This window comes from Galeopterus variegatus, unplaced genomic scaffold (genome assembly GCF_000696425.1).
Source record: "Galeopterus variegatus unplaced genomic scaffold, G_variegatus-3.0.2 Scaffold336, whole genome shotgun sequence".
Lineage (NCBI taxonomy): Eukaryota > Metazoa > Chordata > Mammalia > Dermoptera > Cynocephalidae > Galeopterus > Galeopterus variegatus.
Window position 1 is genome coordinate 612,349 of NW_007726447.1, and position 15,458 is coordinate 627,806.

At 46.2% G+C, this 15,458-nt stretch overlaps 1 protein-coding gene across 4 annotated transcripts in view; it reads right to left on the reverse strand.

Annotated features, from left to right (window-relative positions):
* Positions 1-521: 521 nt before the first annotated feature.
* TRAPPC10 (trafficking protein particle complex 10) overlaps positions 522-15,458 on the reverse strand; it is a 94,707-nt gene continuing 79,770 nt past the window's right edge. For 2 of the 4 annotated variants that reach the window (XM_008567700.1, XM_008567703.1), the window contains 8 exons: positions 14,289-14,447; positions 13,282-13,511; positions 11,832-11,932; positions 10,386-10,512; positions 9,043-9,213; positions 5,411-5,588; positions 2,721-2,915; positions 522-2,380 (listed from right to left, as the gene is read on the reverse strand). In XM_008567700.1, the coding sequence (XP_008565922.1) occupies positions 2,142-2,380; positions 2,721-2,915; positions 5,411-5,588; positions 9,043-9,213; positions 10,386-10,512; positions 11,832-11,932; positions 13,282-13,511; positions 14,289-14,447 (1,400 nt within the window). In that variant the 3' untranslated portion in view covers positions 522-2,141. Of the gene's footprint in view, positions 2,381-2,720; positions 2,916-5,410; positions 5,589-8,539; positions 8,581-9,042; positions 9,214-10,385; positions 10,513-11,831; positions 11,933-13,281; positions 13,512-14,288; positions 14,448-15,458 lie in introns of those variants that run through there. The other 2 variants (XM_008567701.1, XM_008567704.1) reach the window with 2 other exon arrangements.

The window sequence follows — 15,458 nt, forward strand, 5'->3', positions numbered from 1 at the left end:
AGAAAAAATGACGAAGTTTTGGGTGACATTCTTTGTCTTAAAAAACAGAAGCACTCGTGTCTTAGTTTGCAAAAGACCTTTTGGGTAATTAGAGGGAAAAAGACTATAAAAAGTTTGATTTTATTCAATTTCTAGACAACAAGAAACCACCATAAACATTTTGAACTTCTTCTTTGTTTTCTTCCTTTAAATATATATGGAATTAGAGAATTTCACCCTGGGAGTAGAACCCCAATATAGAAAACAATCAGAGTTACGAATGAGACAGCCAATCACTTCATTCAATCATTCATTCAATCCTTCTTCCAGAAGGTGTGAGGGAAAGCTACATTATACATGGAGGAAGGGTTCTCTTGGCTCCAAGGCTGACAAGGTGGATGAAAGCTTTTCTGACAATCAAATCTCAAAGATCTCTTCATTCATGAGACTTGGCAGATCTAAACTATTATTAGATTCTGAAGTTCTAATTTGCCTCACTAGTTTAATCAAGTTTATTAGTTTTAAACTGCACACAAGGAAGATTAATTTCTGAAAAGTTTAATTAAACACAAATATATACTATCTGATTTACACATTTCTCCAATTTCTACAAGTGAAAAAGACATGGGGGTATCACACCACCTTTATTTACTGGATGAGTTAAAGACACCATGTACAATACTGAAAATGACTGCTCTGTTGTATTATTTGATCTCCTGATCCCCCACACCACACCCGCCTCTCCTGAGCACAGTGCCAGCAGGGACCGGCTGCAGCTGCGTTAGCACACCTTCTTTTTGCAGCACACATCCGAGTTATTCATGTGAGACTGCACCCTCTGTAGGAAACAACTTCAGCCGCTTACATTAATCTTGTAAAGTTCCAGCCCAAGCACACTTTCCCAGTGAATTAAGAGTACTCTATTCCATATATACAAAAATACATCGCTTTGTAGAGCTGGAAAAGGTTTAATACAACACTTATTTACAAGCTGTGACTTTCACACCAGTAAAAACAAACATACATTTATTTTGTCCTTGATTTTTGGTGCAACTTAAACATTTCATCAGTTAGTCTGTACTTTTAAAAATAATAAATCAACCACATATGTACAATTAAATTTACAACTGAAAGCAAATTAATCCATCAGTATGATATGACTACACTTGAGTGGACCAGCAGAGGTTACTCCAGGACTTGAGTCCTTCCCCACAACCAGACTAGAAATACACAGCGAGGACCCTCTTGTCATCATTTTAAATGGAACATCTTAATTGCTAAGACTTAAAGTGCAAAAAAAAAAAAAAAAAAAAGATTATACAGCTACAATTACATGTAAAGACTAAGTTTAAAGGTGAGAAAACCAATAACATTTAACCCCCACATATATAATGATAATTAAATTAAATATAATTCCAAGTGCATATGATATTCAATCAACATCATGGGTGAAAACAGGGTTTCAGAAACCATTACTCCTAAACTGCCTCAATGCCAAGTTGCCCCTCATGCCCTGGGCTAGTCTTTCTCACGTACCTTTAGCATGGCCCAGCTGATGGCCCTCCAGGACTGCCCAGCTCTGGTGTCCCAGGGCACAGAAGGGTTTATGTTCCCTCCCCTCCCCACTTCTCACCCCACCCACCTGCCCTAAAAGGTGTTATTCTAGAAAAGCTCGACTAGATGATGTGGGCTAAAGGATTGTGTTTTACTCCTCAGTAGACTCACAAATCCACCCTGGTCCAGAAACTGAGCAGTTGTGTGACCAGAAGGGCACACACGTGTCACAACAACGGCAAGGCCTACTGAGTGGCTCCCTGAAAGATGGTGGGCTTCCACACAGAGCCGGCAGACAGCAGCTGCTCAGTGGAGCCCACAGATAAGTCTTTCACGAGCAGTGCGCGAGGAAGCAAGGGAAGCTGCGGCTCCGAGGAAACCCTGCAGGATGTCAGCACGGGGACGGGGAATAAGTAATCTTTTATCACAGACAACATGAAAATAACGAGTTAACTCAGCTGCTGTACAATGACATCTCTGATGCCTCCACGGCCATGCGGGATCACCGAGAGTCTGGCTGCCGCCAGAATGGAGAACAACTCAGTCACAGTCCCTTAAAGTGCACTCAAATCCAGGCTGTGTGTGGCATCCGTCATCCCCAGGCGATGTCATGTGACGCTGACTTCCAGGACATGGTTGTCCTGGCTAGGGAGGACCAGGACCTGCATGCCAGCACTGGAGTTGAAGACCTGGCCAGTGGGAAGCGCCTGGAGCCGGGGCATAGGCAAACCTTTGTGCTCGGCGCTGCTGGCCGAGTGCACACTGCCTCTGCTCCTGCCGCTGCCGCCATCTGACTGCTCATCCCCATGCCTGTCCACTGACAGGCTGTCGTTTTCTATCCAGCTGTCTGCAAAACACAGGGAGTCAGATTGAAGCTGCACCGCTCTGATGCTAACTGGAGACTGGCCAAGCCACACTGAGCTGACTTCTAAGTGCACAGGGAGGTCACCTGAGGCAGAGGTCCCCTCGAAAGAGAATTCTACTACCAAGAAAGAGGATCAACCTTCAGAGCAGGGTCCTGCGACTTGTAACCACAAACTAGGTCTTTTGTAGTAGTTGCTATTAGCACTAAAGACATCATGTCAATTCTCAAACCTGCTCTGTACAATGTCAGTTCATTACCTCTCTGCCCAAAGCTGTCACCTACTCAAATACTGAATATCTACTTTTTTGTAAAAAGTACTTACCAGCATCCAGTTGTGAAGAGTGTGCAGAATGATGAGGGAGGTATTTGAACAGCCTGACATCAGGCAGGGGGAGGTGACCCGCAAAGAGAGGCATCACATCCATGCGGACTCTGTGAGTGGCCCGTGCGGCCACCGGCATGGAGATGGCACCACAGCTCTTTCCACACACTGCCCAGTTGCTGCTGTTGTCAACAACTGAAAGAGAGAGAACCCGTTTTCACCCCAGAAAAAGCCAGTCAGTACTCACAACCAAGTAAGAACCATTGTTAGCCAATCCTCTCATGCTTGACAGAGTAAAATCCAAAACTGGAGAATATATTTCTCAATGTCTGTCACTGCGCCTTAAAACAAGACATATATGCTTTACTAAGATATATATTTCTTTTAGTCCAACATTCAATTAATTAGTTCTAGTTTAGACTGGACCATGTTGGATGCAAACAGAAAACTACTTTTTTCCTGTAAAATGATTTAATGTTGACTTGAAATCTCCGTGAAAATTTTGTGTAATGCTTCAAAAGTATGGCTACTTTGGCTGGGTTCTTTTTTTGTTTTTTGGGGTTTTTTTTTTTGTCTATTTTGTGTAATGCTTCAAAAGTATGGCTACTTTGGCTGGGTTCTTTTTTTGTTTTTTGGGGGGTTTTTTTTGTCTTTTTTGTGACCGGCCGCACCACGCTCAGTCAGTGAGCGCACCAGCCATCCCTATATAGGATCCAAACCCACGGCGGGAGCGCTGCTGCGCACCCAGTGCCGCACTCTCCCGAGTGCGCCACGGGGTCGGCCCACTTTGGCTGTTAAATTAGGAATGGGCAATGGTATAGGGCAGTGGCTCCACCTGATAAGTGGCAGGATCAAAGACCAACGGGTCTGAATCCCAACCCTGCTGCTCAGACAGGCCTACCTGTGTGGTGGCAAAAACAGCCTCACACAGCTGCTTTCCAAGGAGGGAAAGAGAAGACGTATGCAAAGCACTGAGTACCACTCCTGGGACACAGCAGAGTCTTAACACACAGCAGGTATTTTTATCAGCATTAATTACTAAGACATACACAAATTTAGTTCAACGCAATTCAAACACCTAAGTGAGCATTCATTAGAACCAGTCTTAGATGTATGAAAGTGAGTAGCAGGGCAGGATCTTCATCCTCAAGAAGCAGACGACCTGACAAAGAGGTCACAGCTCCCCATCATGGGGATGCTGAGTAACATCCCAGGTAACGTATGACCAGCAGGCCAGGAGCAGAAGAGAGGCAGGTCACAGAAGGGGGCTTCCTGCAGGTGGAGAACAGGTGTGCTGCAAGACGCAGGAGGCCAGCAGCATCAGGAAGGGTGCCTGGGGCAGCAGTCTTCAGTGCAGTACCCAGCATCACAGGCTCAGAGCAGAACGTATACTGCTCCATTCCCACCGTGCTGACCTTGGCACTAACAGTGCAGCAGCAGGGCACCAGACTGCCATGTCGTTCACGTTCTTCACCACCATGAACTCACAGCAGAAAAATGGCCAATTTTATTTGAGGATGTCCTTTATGAAGCAGTCAAAATTAATAATTTTATTAAACAACTCCTGAGTACATTTTTAAAAAATATTTCAAAATGTTTATAGACTCACAAGAAGTTGCAAAATCAGTAGAGAGAGGTGGACAAGTGTCCCATCGCCAGCTTCCCCCAACTGTGCCGTCTCCCATGACTACAGGAACCAGGTGCTGGCACCACGCAGGCCAGACTGCAGGCCTCCCTGGCATTTCACCGCTTTTGTGACACTCATTTTTGGTATGTCTTTGTGTACAATTTGATGGCATTTGTCACGTGTCAATTTATGTAACCACCACCACAATCCAGGCAGAGAACTCTCCCTCCGTCACCACAAATGACTACTACTATCCACTAGATCCCCACCCTAGATCCACTCTCCATCTCCATATGGTCACTTGGAGAACACCACACGTAAATGGAATCACACAGTGTGTGACCTTATCTTATGAGACTAGCTTTTTTCACTTAGAATGATGCCATCGAGACCCGTCTGAGTTGCTGCATGCACCAGCAGCTCACCCTGCTCTGTTCCACTGTATGGATGCACCAGTTTGTTAACTACTCAGGAGCTGAGGGATATTTGGGTCATTTCCAGTCTTGACTATTCATCTTTTTAATGTCCTCTGTGATGAAAGGTAACATGTATGAAGCATCTTTGCTGTCATGTGATGGCTGTCTTGAGAAAAAGCATGGGTGCAGTTCTCTTCGTCGTAAGCTCCTTGCCGCTGTTTTCATGAAACACCCTTTTTACTTGAAAAGCTGACAAACTAGGTTTTGTGGGGGTCGGGGGGAATGGGGCAGGAGGCATGATCATAGGCAGCCTTGACTGCTAAGCAGTGGAGTCTGGACTTTGCTTCAGGAGCAATGGAAAGGTCCCGAGTCGTATGCAGAGAGAAAAGGCATTTCTAAGTGCTACTGTACTCTCTGCACCAAGCCAGGCAACTGCTGGATAAATACTTGTTAGGAGCATGCTCCCTAGTAACAAGTTCAACATCCAGTAAGCCTAGGGCCACGTGATTTAATGAAACTACCAAACAAGTTCTTTTATTTCTAGAACATTCTTAGGACAAGAAGCACTACACTCTGAAAGACATGGCACGCTCACATAAAACACTTCATTATCGCAAAAGTCATTAAAAAGAAACCTCTAGACCTACCTTCATACATAAGCTTCGTCAGAAAACACTGGTCAGATTCCATCAGTGCCTCATCTTTATCCACTTCCAAGAGGTCCGAGAGCCGTGTGATTGACACCTCCAAGGAGCACAGCAAGCCTGTCCTACAGTGCTGCATTCCCGAGGGGGGAAATATCTCAGCTTTCACGTTGTACAATGTCTGGGCAGGAAAGGGAGAGACAAGTCCAAAGGGAATGTGCCTAAATGCTCTTAAGAGACGTGACTGAAGGCAAGTGTGGAGCTGCCGCAGACGTGAGAACATCAAGGAAAGATGTCTGCTCCACCGGCCAGAGCGGCAGCTCGCTCCGACAACTCCTGCTGTGGACACAATGTTTTGGGCAAGTCCTGACCCCAGGGCCTTAAATTTTCTTTGCATAAACTGTGGACACATCTACTAGCACAAGAAGGAAGGACAGACAGTGCATGACTCTCTGCACACCTGTCCCCAGAGTCAAAGGCCACCAACGCTTGCTTGGCCTCCTCTATCGATGTGCCCATTTGTGCTAGCCTGAGGTATCCTAAAGCACATTCTAGACACCCTGGCACTTCATTCACCCACCTCAGTGTTCATGACTAAAAAGTACAGACATTTTCTTACCAAAACACAATGACAACATCACAGCTAACAAAATCAACAAAAATTCCTTGGTATCACCCAACTCAGTCCACAATCTGCCTTCTCCTTAATCAACCTATTCTCAGTTGATTTTCATAAACCCCTAACATTCTATCATCACCCACGACAAAGGGCCAAAACCAATCTGCCACTGCACAGGTGACAAGGCTCACCTGCCACCTGCTGGCAGTTCCACTTAGGAAGTTAAGCATTCTTTCATTCAAATATATAAAACAATTAGTGTGTAATTCAATTTAAAGCAGTGTTCTGTTGGTATTGTAGAATGTTCAAGGAAAAGATTTCGGAATGTTAAAAAGTGTTCTTCTGGGGCCGGCCCAGTGGCGCACTGGAGAGTGCGCCGCTTGGGAGTGCGGCGGCGCTCCCGCTGAGGGTTCGGATCTCATGTGGAGACTGGTTCCCGCTCACTGGCTGAGCGTGGTGTGGGCGCAACACCGAGGGTTGCGATCCCGTTGCCGGTCCCCGGTACGGGCGCGACACTGAGGGTTGCGATCCCGTTACCGGTCAGTAAAAAGACAAAAAGGAAAAAAAAAAAAAGTGTTCTTCTGAAGCTTGATGCCAAGAAAAACATTACATAACAAGGCTAAACAGTCCTTAGATAAGCCTTTCTAGGTGATTTTCCTACCAAACACCTAATTAATCTGTTCAGAGATGAGACAAACTTCTACTGGCCTGAAGAGGGGCCTCACCGGGACTTGCCGTGGTTCTCTAACAACAGGGCACAAACACAGAGGCACATGCAGCCCAGCCATCTGGCAGAGGGACAGCCCTGATGTCTGGGGCTGAAACAGTGGCAGTCGGAGGAAGGAACACCATAGAGGAAAATGCTCTACTGCAAAGCTCGTCTAAACAGCTCCCACTCAGAAGCTTCCAGCTGGAGCACACACAGTCTGAAACGTTTCTGAGCCCAGCAAAGGAAGACTGTGGGTTTGCCTTAGAGCTTGAAGGAGGCTCAGAGTTAGACAGAGACACACATGGGTTTGCTGGGTTTGCCCCAGACGCATACCCTCCCGCTCCGCTTCCTGGCTACTCTGGGGAGCAGCGGAGTGCCTCCCTCAGCCGCCTTTCAGTCACAGCCACGAGCTACCATGCCCACTGAGGTGGCTAGTCAGAAAGACAACAGAAGCCAGTGCTGCTGGGAATGCACACAAATCGGGACCCTCCATGTTCTAAGTGGGGCCCATGGTGGGCTGGCGGTGGTGTGAAGCAGGGTAACCTCTCTGAAAAACACTTTGGCAGTTTCTCAAAAAGTTAGACATGGAGTTACCACGGACCCTGCAATTCTACTCCTACATGTTTACCCAAGAGATTTCAATAGCATCATGACTCGCAGCAGCCCCAAAGTGGAAACAACCCAGATCACAGACATTGATGAATGGATAAGCAAAATGGGGTATTATATCCACACAGTGCAACATTACTCAGACATAAAGAGGAATGGAGTACCAGTACATGCTACAAAATGGATAAGCCTGAAAACATGATGCTAAGTGAAAGAAGCCAGTCACAAAAAGATCACACGTAACATGATCTCCCTTATACGAAAGGCTCATAATAGGCAAATCCACAGGGACAGATTTGCTTACAGATCAGTGGTTGACTAGGGTGGAGGGAGGAAGAGACGAGGCATCAATGGGGTACAAGGTTTCTTTTTGGATAAAAGTGTTCCAAAAAAAGAAATGGTAATGGTTATACAACTCCGCAAACATACTAAACACCACTGAATTATACATTTTAAAAGGGTGAACTTCATGGTATACAGATTATATCTCAATAAACATGTTCAAAAAGAGAAGTGGTGGGCTGGCCCGTGGCTCACTCGGGAGAGTGCGGTTCTGATAACACCAAGGCCCCAGGTTCGGATCCCATGTAGGGATGGCCGGTTGGCTCACTGGGTGAGCGTGGTGCTGACAACACCAAGTCACATCTTAAAAAAAAAAAAAAAAAAAAAAGAGAAGTGGCATCTACATTTCAGGTCCTCAGAATACCAGTTCTGAAAAGAGCAGTGCACCACATGTCTCTCTCTGGCCTTTTACTCAGCTTGTACACTTCTAAAGGAAAACACTTTCTATACTCTAAATTTGAAGAGGAAGAAAAAAAAGACAGAAAAATTACACTAAAATTCACAAACTAGTTAGTAATCATTGGCAGTAAAGCAAAACAGACACAAAGATAAATTTGTACTACAAAAAGATAAATTATGCTAGTGATTACGTTTAACTGTCTAAGGCTAATATAAGCAGAGTTTAAAAAAAAAAACATGAGGGTCAAAACAATTAGTCTGTTTTGGTCGGAAGGAGGTAGAGAAAAACCCGCTACTATCAAGAACTATAAACAGAAATACCTTGTCAAATAAAACTTTGACAATTTCAAGTAGTAAAGAGAAAAGGAAATACCACAAAATTGTGTGTTTACATTTGGATTTGCCTAAGTCAAATAATCTCACTAAAGGAACAAAAAGACACACTGCACCTACTCACCTAGCTCAATGCTACTTGTAGCTCCACACTTAAATTGCCTTCTACCAAAAGATAAATAGGTTATAAGAAAATCTTCACAATATTCAACAGCAAATTTTCATAACATTTTCAGTTTTTCTTTTAAAAAACTAGACACATGCCTTAGAAAGTAATACCCCTGAATAGCAGCTAATGGTTAAGATGAAATGATCCTAAGAAGCATTTTCAGGAAGTTGCTAAGTCTATGTAAGGAAGAGAAAAGGAGTCTTTGGGTCTTGTGAATGATCAACCCTCCCAGATGCCCCAAGAGTGCGTGGCTCAGGTGTGTCACATGAGAGGGACCTGGGGCTCTAAAATAAAGATGGTCAGTAATTCAACTACTCCAAGAATTAACTCTTTTCCTGAGCTGCTGCTTTATTAAATAGAAAAAATTTGTCGATTTGTATTTTTAGATTATAAAGAATATGATGCCACCTTTCGTTTTCCCACCCTACACACCCCCAAAATAATACATTACGTACAAAATAATTTTCCACTTGAAATTCGTAAGTATATGGCTTTAAGGAGACAGACAGCCGCTCCTCAGAGGCCGGGGAGAATCCAATGGAGAACTGGCCGTGCAGAGCAGGGGGCGGCTCCTGCGTCCACCTCAGCTCCCAGACGAAGAACACAGGCTGCTTGCTGCAGATGCACTGTGAAGAGAGCCAGCGTCACTGTATTCGCAGCGCCCCGAGCGTCAAGTGCAACCAGGATGACAGCGAGGAAGAACATACTTCATGCCATGTGAATGTGCGAGTGAGACTGAGACACTGTGACAGAGCCCTGCTCCATGAGATCCCTGTGCAGGTCTCCACACCCACCACTGCCCTCAGCCCACCTACCTGGCCTTGTTCCAGCTAAAGACTGCACAAAATTGGTCAAAAGGTTTTAATTTTTTTTATGATTCCATAAGCTTCACAGCATAGGGCATCATAAATAAGAAGCTTAAAGGACTATTTATTAATATATGGTATATCCCATACACCTCCAAAACGGAGGAAATGTCATCAACCAATTGCAAAGTACATCTTCACATCCGTACTAGTTATTTCATATTTAACAGTAAGTTAATTTAGGGACTAGCACCACCTAATGCATACATTGAGCACTGCTATTACAAAGTCCACAGAGACAGGCACAGCAACAGGCCTGGGTAAGATCTGAAAGTGGCCAAATACGTGGGGGAAAATCCTCTGAAAATGCTAAAGATACTGGAGTCCATTAAGAAAACCTTTCATCTTCTAAACACTCAGCATTCACCATCTAAAAACACACATGAAAAATGAATAGAAAGGGCAGGGTCAGGATTCAGCCATGCCTCGTGGACACAAGTGTGACTCCTTTACAAAGTGCACTGGCTCCTAAGACTCCTTCCTCCCAGCACAGGCAGGCATGTAAGTTCAGGTGGACCGAACAGTCGCCATGTCCTGCCGGGGATGGTGTCTGTGCAACCAACATGCAGTTCAAGCATAAACTTGGACTTGCTTAAAGCTGTGCACAGAGGAGGGCAGGTTTAAGATTCAGTTCTTCTAAAATTATGGATACCAGTCTTTTCCTAAACCATTCACCGTGCCACTCGGCTCATAGTGAGCCCGCTTACTCCACAACAGAGATGCGAGTGTGTGCACCACGGCAGCCCAGCTGCAGTTCCAGAGCAGGCTTAAGTGCACCCGGGCTCTGCTCCTGAGCAGTGAGATGGCTCTCCATGTCAAAAGGCTCAATCTCAAGACACACTACATCACTTTAATCAAAACACTTCAGATACTACGTCCTCACACTCTGGTTCTCTGTTGAGAAGTCTATGCTCAATTCCACAAATGTATACCTGCTGGGACTCCGTGTTCAAAGGTATCAGTTGTAGGTCGGTACTGTCCCCAGTAGCTACGAGATTACTGTCTGACAGCTGAAAGTCAAGTTCTGACAGATTCTGGACACAGAGTTGAACATATTTCCTAAAACAGAAAAACAAAAAAATGTGATTTTGACATTTAAGAATTTCATAAATACATATTTTAGCTTTGTTAAGAAGACTTTCTCTGAGGAATCAAAAAGTGACAAAGCAGAACGATAACACGCCATTGTGTAATTCCTACTTTGACATCACATGTAAAGCTGTCAGAGGAAAAATCTTTTTAAACAAGGTATTTCTGTGGAAAAATGGAACGAAGAACATCTGTGTCTGATACAGTATTATTATGTGATTGTATTGACCATCCTAAACACACTGCACACTGCAGTGAGCCAGGTAGGAAACAGCAGCGACCACCTTCATCGTTAGAAGTAACGGCTACTTGCTGAGAAACTAAATACAGGACTCACCCTAATCTCCACAGCACACAGAGTTTTGAAAGGCAAGTCTTTAATAAAGCACTTCAGATTCTTTTAGAAATTACTGATGTTTTTAACCACTAATATCTACAGTTCCCTTGCTGTGATTTGAAGAAAAGCTGCTAGGATAATGTTCCATTCTCAATATGGTTCCGACATTTCTGTTTCCACATTATGTAAACATCATCAATGAATGGAAGCAACAGGGAATGTTACAGTGAGAGGCCCGGTGGTCAACGCAGCATCATCACCAAGGTGGGCACCTAGACGTCATGTGTTCCCAGCCCAGTGGAACACGAGGCATGACCCCCCAACCCGCGTGCAGGTATTCTCAACTGCAGCAATTCAGCCCCTCCCAGGGGACATTGGGCAATGTCTGGAGACACTTGTGGTTGTCACATTGGGGGCCTGGAGTGTTACTGGCACCTCGCAGGAGAGCCCAGGAGTGGTGCACTACATCCTACAGTGCATAGGACAGCCCCCACAGCAAAGAATCACCTGGCCCAAAATGTCAGTGGTGCTGAGGTTGAAAAACCCTGTTCCAGAGGTGACTAGCAATTGACAAAAGATACAGGGACCAGGAACTAGTTAAACCCACAAGCCAAAACCCAGAATGGCGGGCCTTCTAAAGGAGAGCTGAGCCGAGTCTGTCAACAAGTCAATGACTTGAAAAACAGGAGAAGGGAAAACAGAGATCTAGTAATCAAACAGGTTCACACAAACCAACTACAAAAAGTCATTTTTGAGACAGGTGGGAAAATATGAATATGGATTGGGTGTTACAGGGTAATAGGAAATTACTCTGAGTTTTAATAGGTGCATAATAGTGGTTATCTAAGAAAGTACCCCTAATTATCACCAAGGCCAAGCTTTGAACATGACAAATCTCCACTGGGGAGATCTTGGGACAAAAGCCAGAGCCGGGACTGCAGGTCTCCATTACCGTGTTCCGGTGGACAGCAGGGAGTGTGTAGTCCTGAAGGGCACACTGAATGTCAGGGCAATGACCGTGGAGTAGATTGACCACGGGCAGTCAATGGACACCTGAGGAGAAGCAGAGGACACACACTCAGACCACTCGCCACCGCCACCCCCACATCTGAAGCAGCTGCCAGTCCCCTGGACACATTATTGTAGTGGAACCTTCATTATTCAGAAAGTAAAGCCCTGTTAAACAGTACGCACAGGCAAACAAACGAGAAACAGGACATTGTGTACACAGACAAGAAAAACAGGTACGGGACTGGCAGGACACCCATGCATCTCCAGAATGGTCTCAGTGGCTCTGGAGCACGGCCGCCTTGAATGCAGCAAGACCACCCACTGCCCTCACACACAGGGGCCTTGAGGCCAAACGTGTTGTAATGTGCAGAAGGTTATGACAAAGTGCTCTCAGTCACATGTCCAGATGACACTACTCAGTCACTAACCACTCCAAAATTAAATGAATTATCAGATCATTTAACCCATCTGACACTAAATACATAACTGAAAACCAGCCGATGTGGGGCACAGTGGAAACAAAGCTACTGACTCCCTTAAGGGCAAGGGAGCAGGTCTTGAGTTTACTTCCCACATGGACAAACAGATGTGCTGAGGACAGAACATTCACTCCTTCACTCCTGCCTAGGTGCTCCTGTCGAAGTCAGTGCCATCTTTGCCTCCTCAATTTCTGTATGAGATAGGGGAAAAATTTTATTACATACTCTTCAAGAACTGAAAATTAAAGCACTACTTAGACATTGACCTGTCTGATATTTTATGCTTTGAAATGACTGTATTTCTTACCTTTTTAACCCTACTACTCTTGTGCATAAACTTCGACACGGGCTGTTCAAAAGAGCCCTTAGAATTGATACCCGTATTACAGGACATGGGCATGCCCTCAGTAAACAGATGTTAGTGACACATTCCCCGTGCTGGCTCCCTGTGGATCTGGGACCAAAATTATGTTTCTCTCCATCAACCGTCAACAATATCAACACCAAAGCCTAAGGTGACAGAGCTCCTTCCTGGGTGTGACACGACCTTTCGGTTGACAGACACTGAAACATACCACCACACGGCACTCCTCTGCCTCATCACTGGGACTCATGCACCACTGACCCCAAATTTAACTCCCCTCACTCCAAAGTTGCCATGATGGCTCTTGTGATAAACTTCCTTCCCTCTCAAGTTGGATAGAGAAGGTAGAGCCTATTTGTCTCTGTCCTTGAGAGATGCACCCCTAATCTAAGAAGGTGGCTCACAGACATAAGTGCTAAACACAAGAGCTCGTGGTGTCTGCCACCTGAACAGAAGCCATCTTGCACGTGAGCATGTCGTCTCGCCTAACAGGAAGGACAGGTAGAAGCTGCCCCCCTCAAGGCAAGCCACTCCACAGCCCCCCTTACTTTGTGGTCTGTGGTGACCATGCAGTGGCCAGCTGTCTGTCTGTCTTTATGCTTCCTCTGAGGCTCTGGTGTCCCCCGCAAGTCACTCTCCCCTCCAGCTGCGGGGACTGAAGGTAAAGAGAGAACGTCCAGCTCAAATTCAATCACGTGGTACGCAGGTGCAGGAGGCAGACTGATGCTCGTAACCTTGTCGGAGGACTGAACCCGCAGTGCCGCGTCAGAAGACTTTTCTATGAAAGATCAAAAAAGTCCCTTCGAACACTTCCCCTCTTTTTCATTTTTCCTCTTTCTCACCATAGGCAATGGGCCCAGCAGTGAGGATACAGCCGCACTCCGCAGCTCGCAGCACATGGAAGGAGTGAAGTGGAGGGGAGAGGCAGGAAAATCCAAGAACCATCCCTGCCCAAGGCAGAGTGGCACAGCGTGAGAGCCGTCAGGCAGCGCGAGGCACCTGTCACTATTCTCCATCTGCTCACAGGGAGGGCTTCTCCTCATGGCCCACCCAGTCCCACAAACGTCCTGCACGACGTCCTCTGCTCCATCCCATCAGCAGATCGACACCTGCCCAGAAAGGGCACAGGGTCCTTCCCTTGCTGTTCCTCATGGCTAGGGACCTGGGGCAGGCAGGAAGCTTTTTAGGGCTTCCAATCAGAGCCTAAAGAGGTTGACCTGCTTTGGCTTTTCAGCGGCGGGGGTGGAGTGGGGTGGACAGAGGCCAGCAGGGCATAACTGCGAGCACAGACCCAGCTGCAATGCAGCCTCTTGTCCTTAGCGGGTCAGCACCCATGGCCACTCAGCATGCGCACTGCTCTCAAGTCTTCTCCCCAAACCTAACGCCCAGCCCAGGTTCCGGACCACAGTCACTTATGAATGCTGACTTCAGATGCCACCTGAGGACAACAGGCACAAGAAGCACCGGGCCACGCGCCTGGAGGGAGGGGACAGTGGGCTTGTTCTTATGTCCTAACGGGGTGTGAGTCCACTGCACTAGGCAGCCGGCGCCTTACCTCTCGTGTTAGAATAGATCACGGCTCTGTTCTCTGCCTGACACAGGATGAGCATGGCTTCCGCATTGCTGAGCTGGAGGCTGTCCCCATTTCTTACTGTATAATGGCCAGTGGTAACAGTGAACTTGACCTTCTGAGGAATACCAGCCAAAAGGCTGTCTACAGGGACAAAGACAGCAGTTAGCACACCACAAACAGAACCCGCCAGGGCCTCCATGAGGATGGGAGGGCACACTGTTTCTTTCATTCTGCACAGAACTTGTCTGTCTTAGGTACCCCACGAGCTCACTCAACCCCATTCCCTCTGCCCCAGCTTTTCATCTCAGTGATGAGGACTGCAGGCCTGAGGGGACCCTGCTGAGAACAAGAGAATTCTGTCAGTCTGAGGGTCTTATCCCCACCTTGGTTTAGAGAGTTAGGGAGGGTCTCAAAGTTCGCTTGCCAATAAGGCGTATGAGAGAATCAGACAGTGAGGCTCGAGAACAGTAAGGAAACCGAGCGTGCGGGGCTCTTGGGATTCTCTCCGGCTTTTTCAGTCAAGGGCTTCTGGATCTGTTCCAGCTCAGTGGCAGGAATAGCTACCTCTCTCTCCTACACAGACACAGAGGGCAGGGACAGGCTGAGTCTCCTGAGAGTCTATTCCAGGAAAGGCAGAAAGAAGCAAGAAACAAGGAGCCAGGAGGGAGTGGACCGGCGAGGGAGAGCCATGAAGGCCAGAGGCAGGGAGGGCGTGGGCTCAGCCCCTCGTGGTGAGAGAGCTCTGCTGTCCTCACAGAACCTTCTCCCTGGAAGGACTGTGAGAGACTGACTGTTGTGTTCACCATCTGAGGGCCTCTGCTAGTGGCCATGGGAGAAATCTGAAAGCATGAAAATAGGGTGAGTGGGGATATTCAATAGAAAAAAATGACTTTCCTGGTTTTTTTTTTTTTTTTTTTACCAAAATGGAAGAAACGAGCAAATAAACACATCATTCTCTGCCTAAACAATGGAGACACTCACTCATAAGTGCTTAATTAAGTGCCATATGGTATTCGATCATTTGTTTACATGAGCGCCTTCTAATTTATATCAAAAAGGACAGTAGCTTTGAATTCTCAATGCCATACCAGAGGGCCAAGTTTAACCAACACTTTCAAAGGAAATGACTTCTGATCTGAGTATAGAACACAA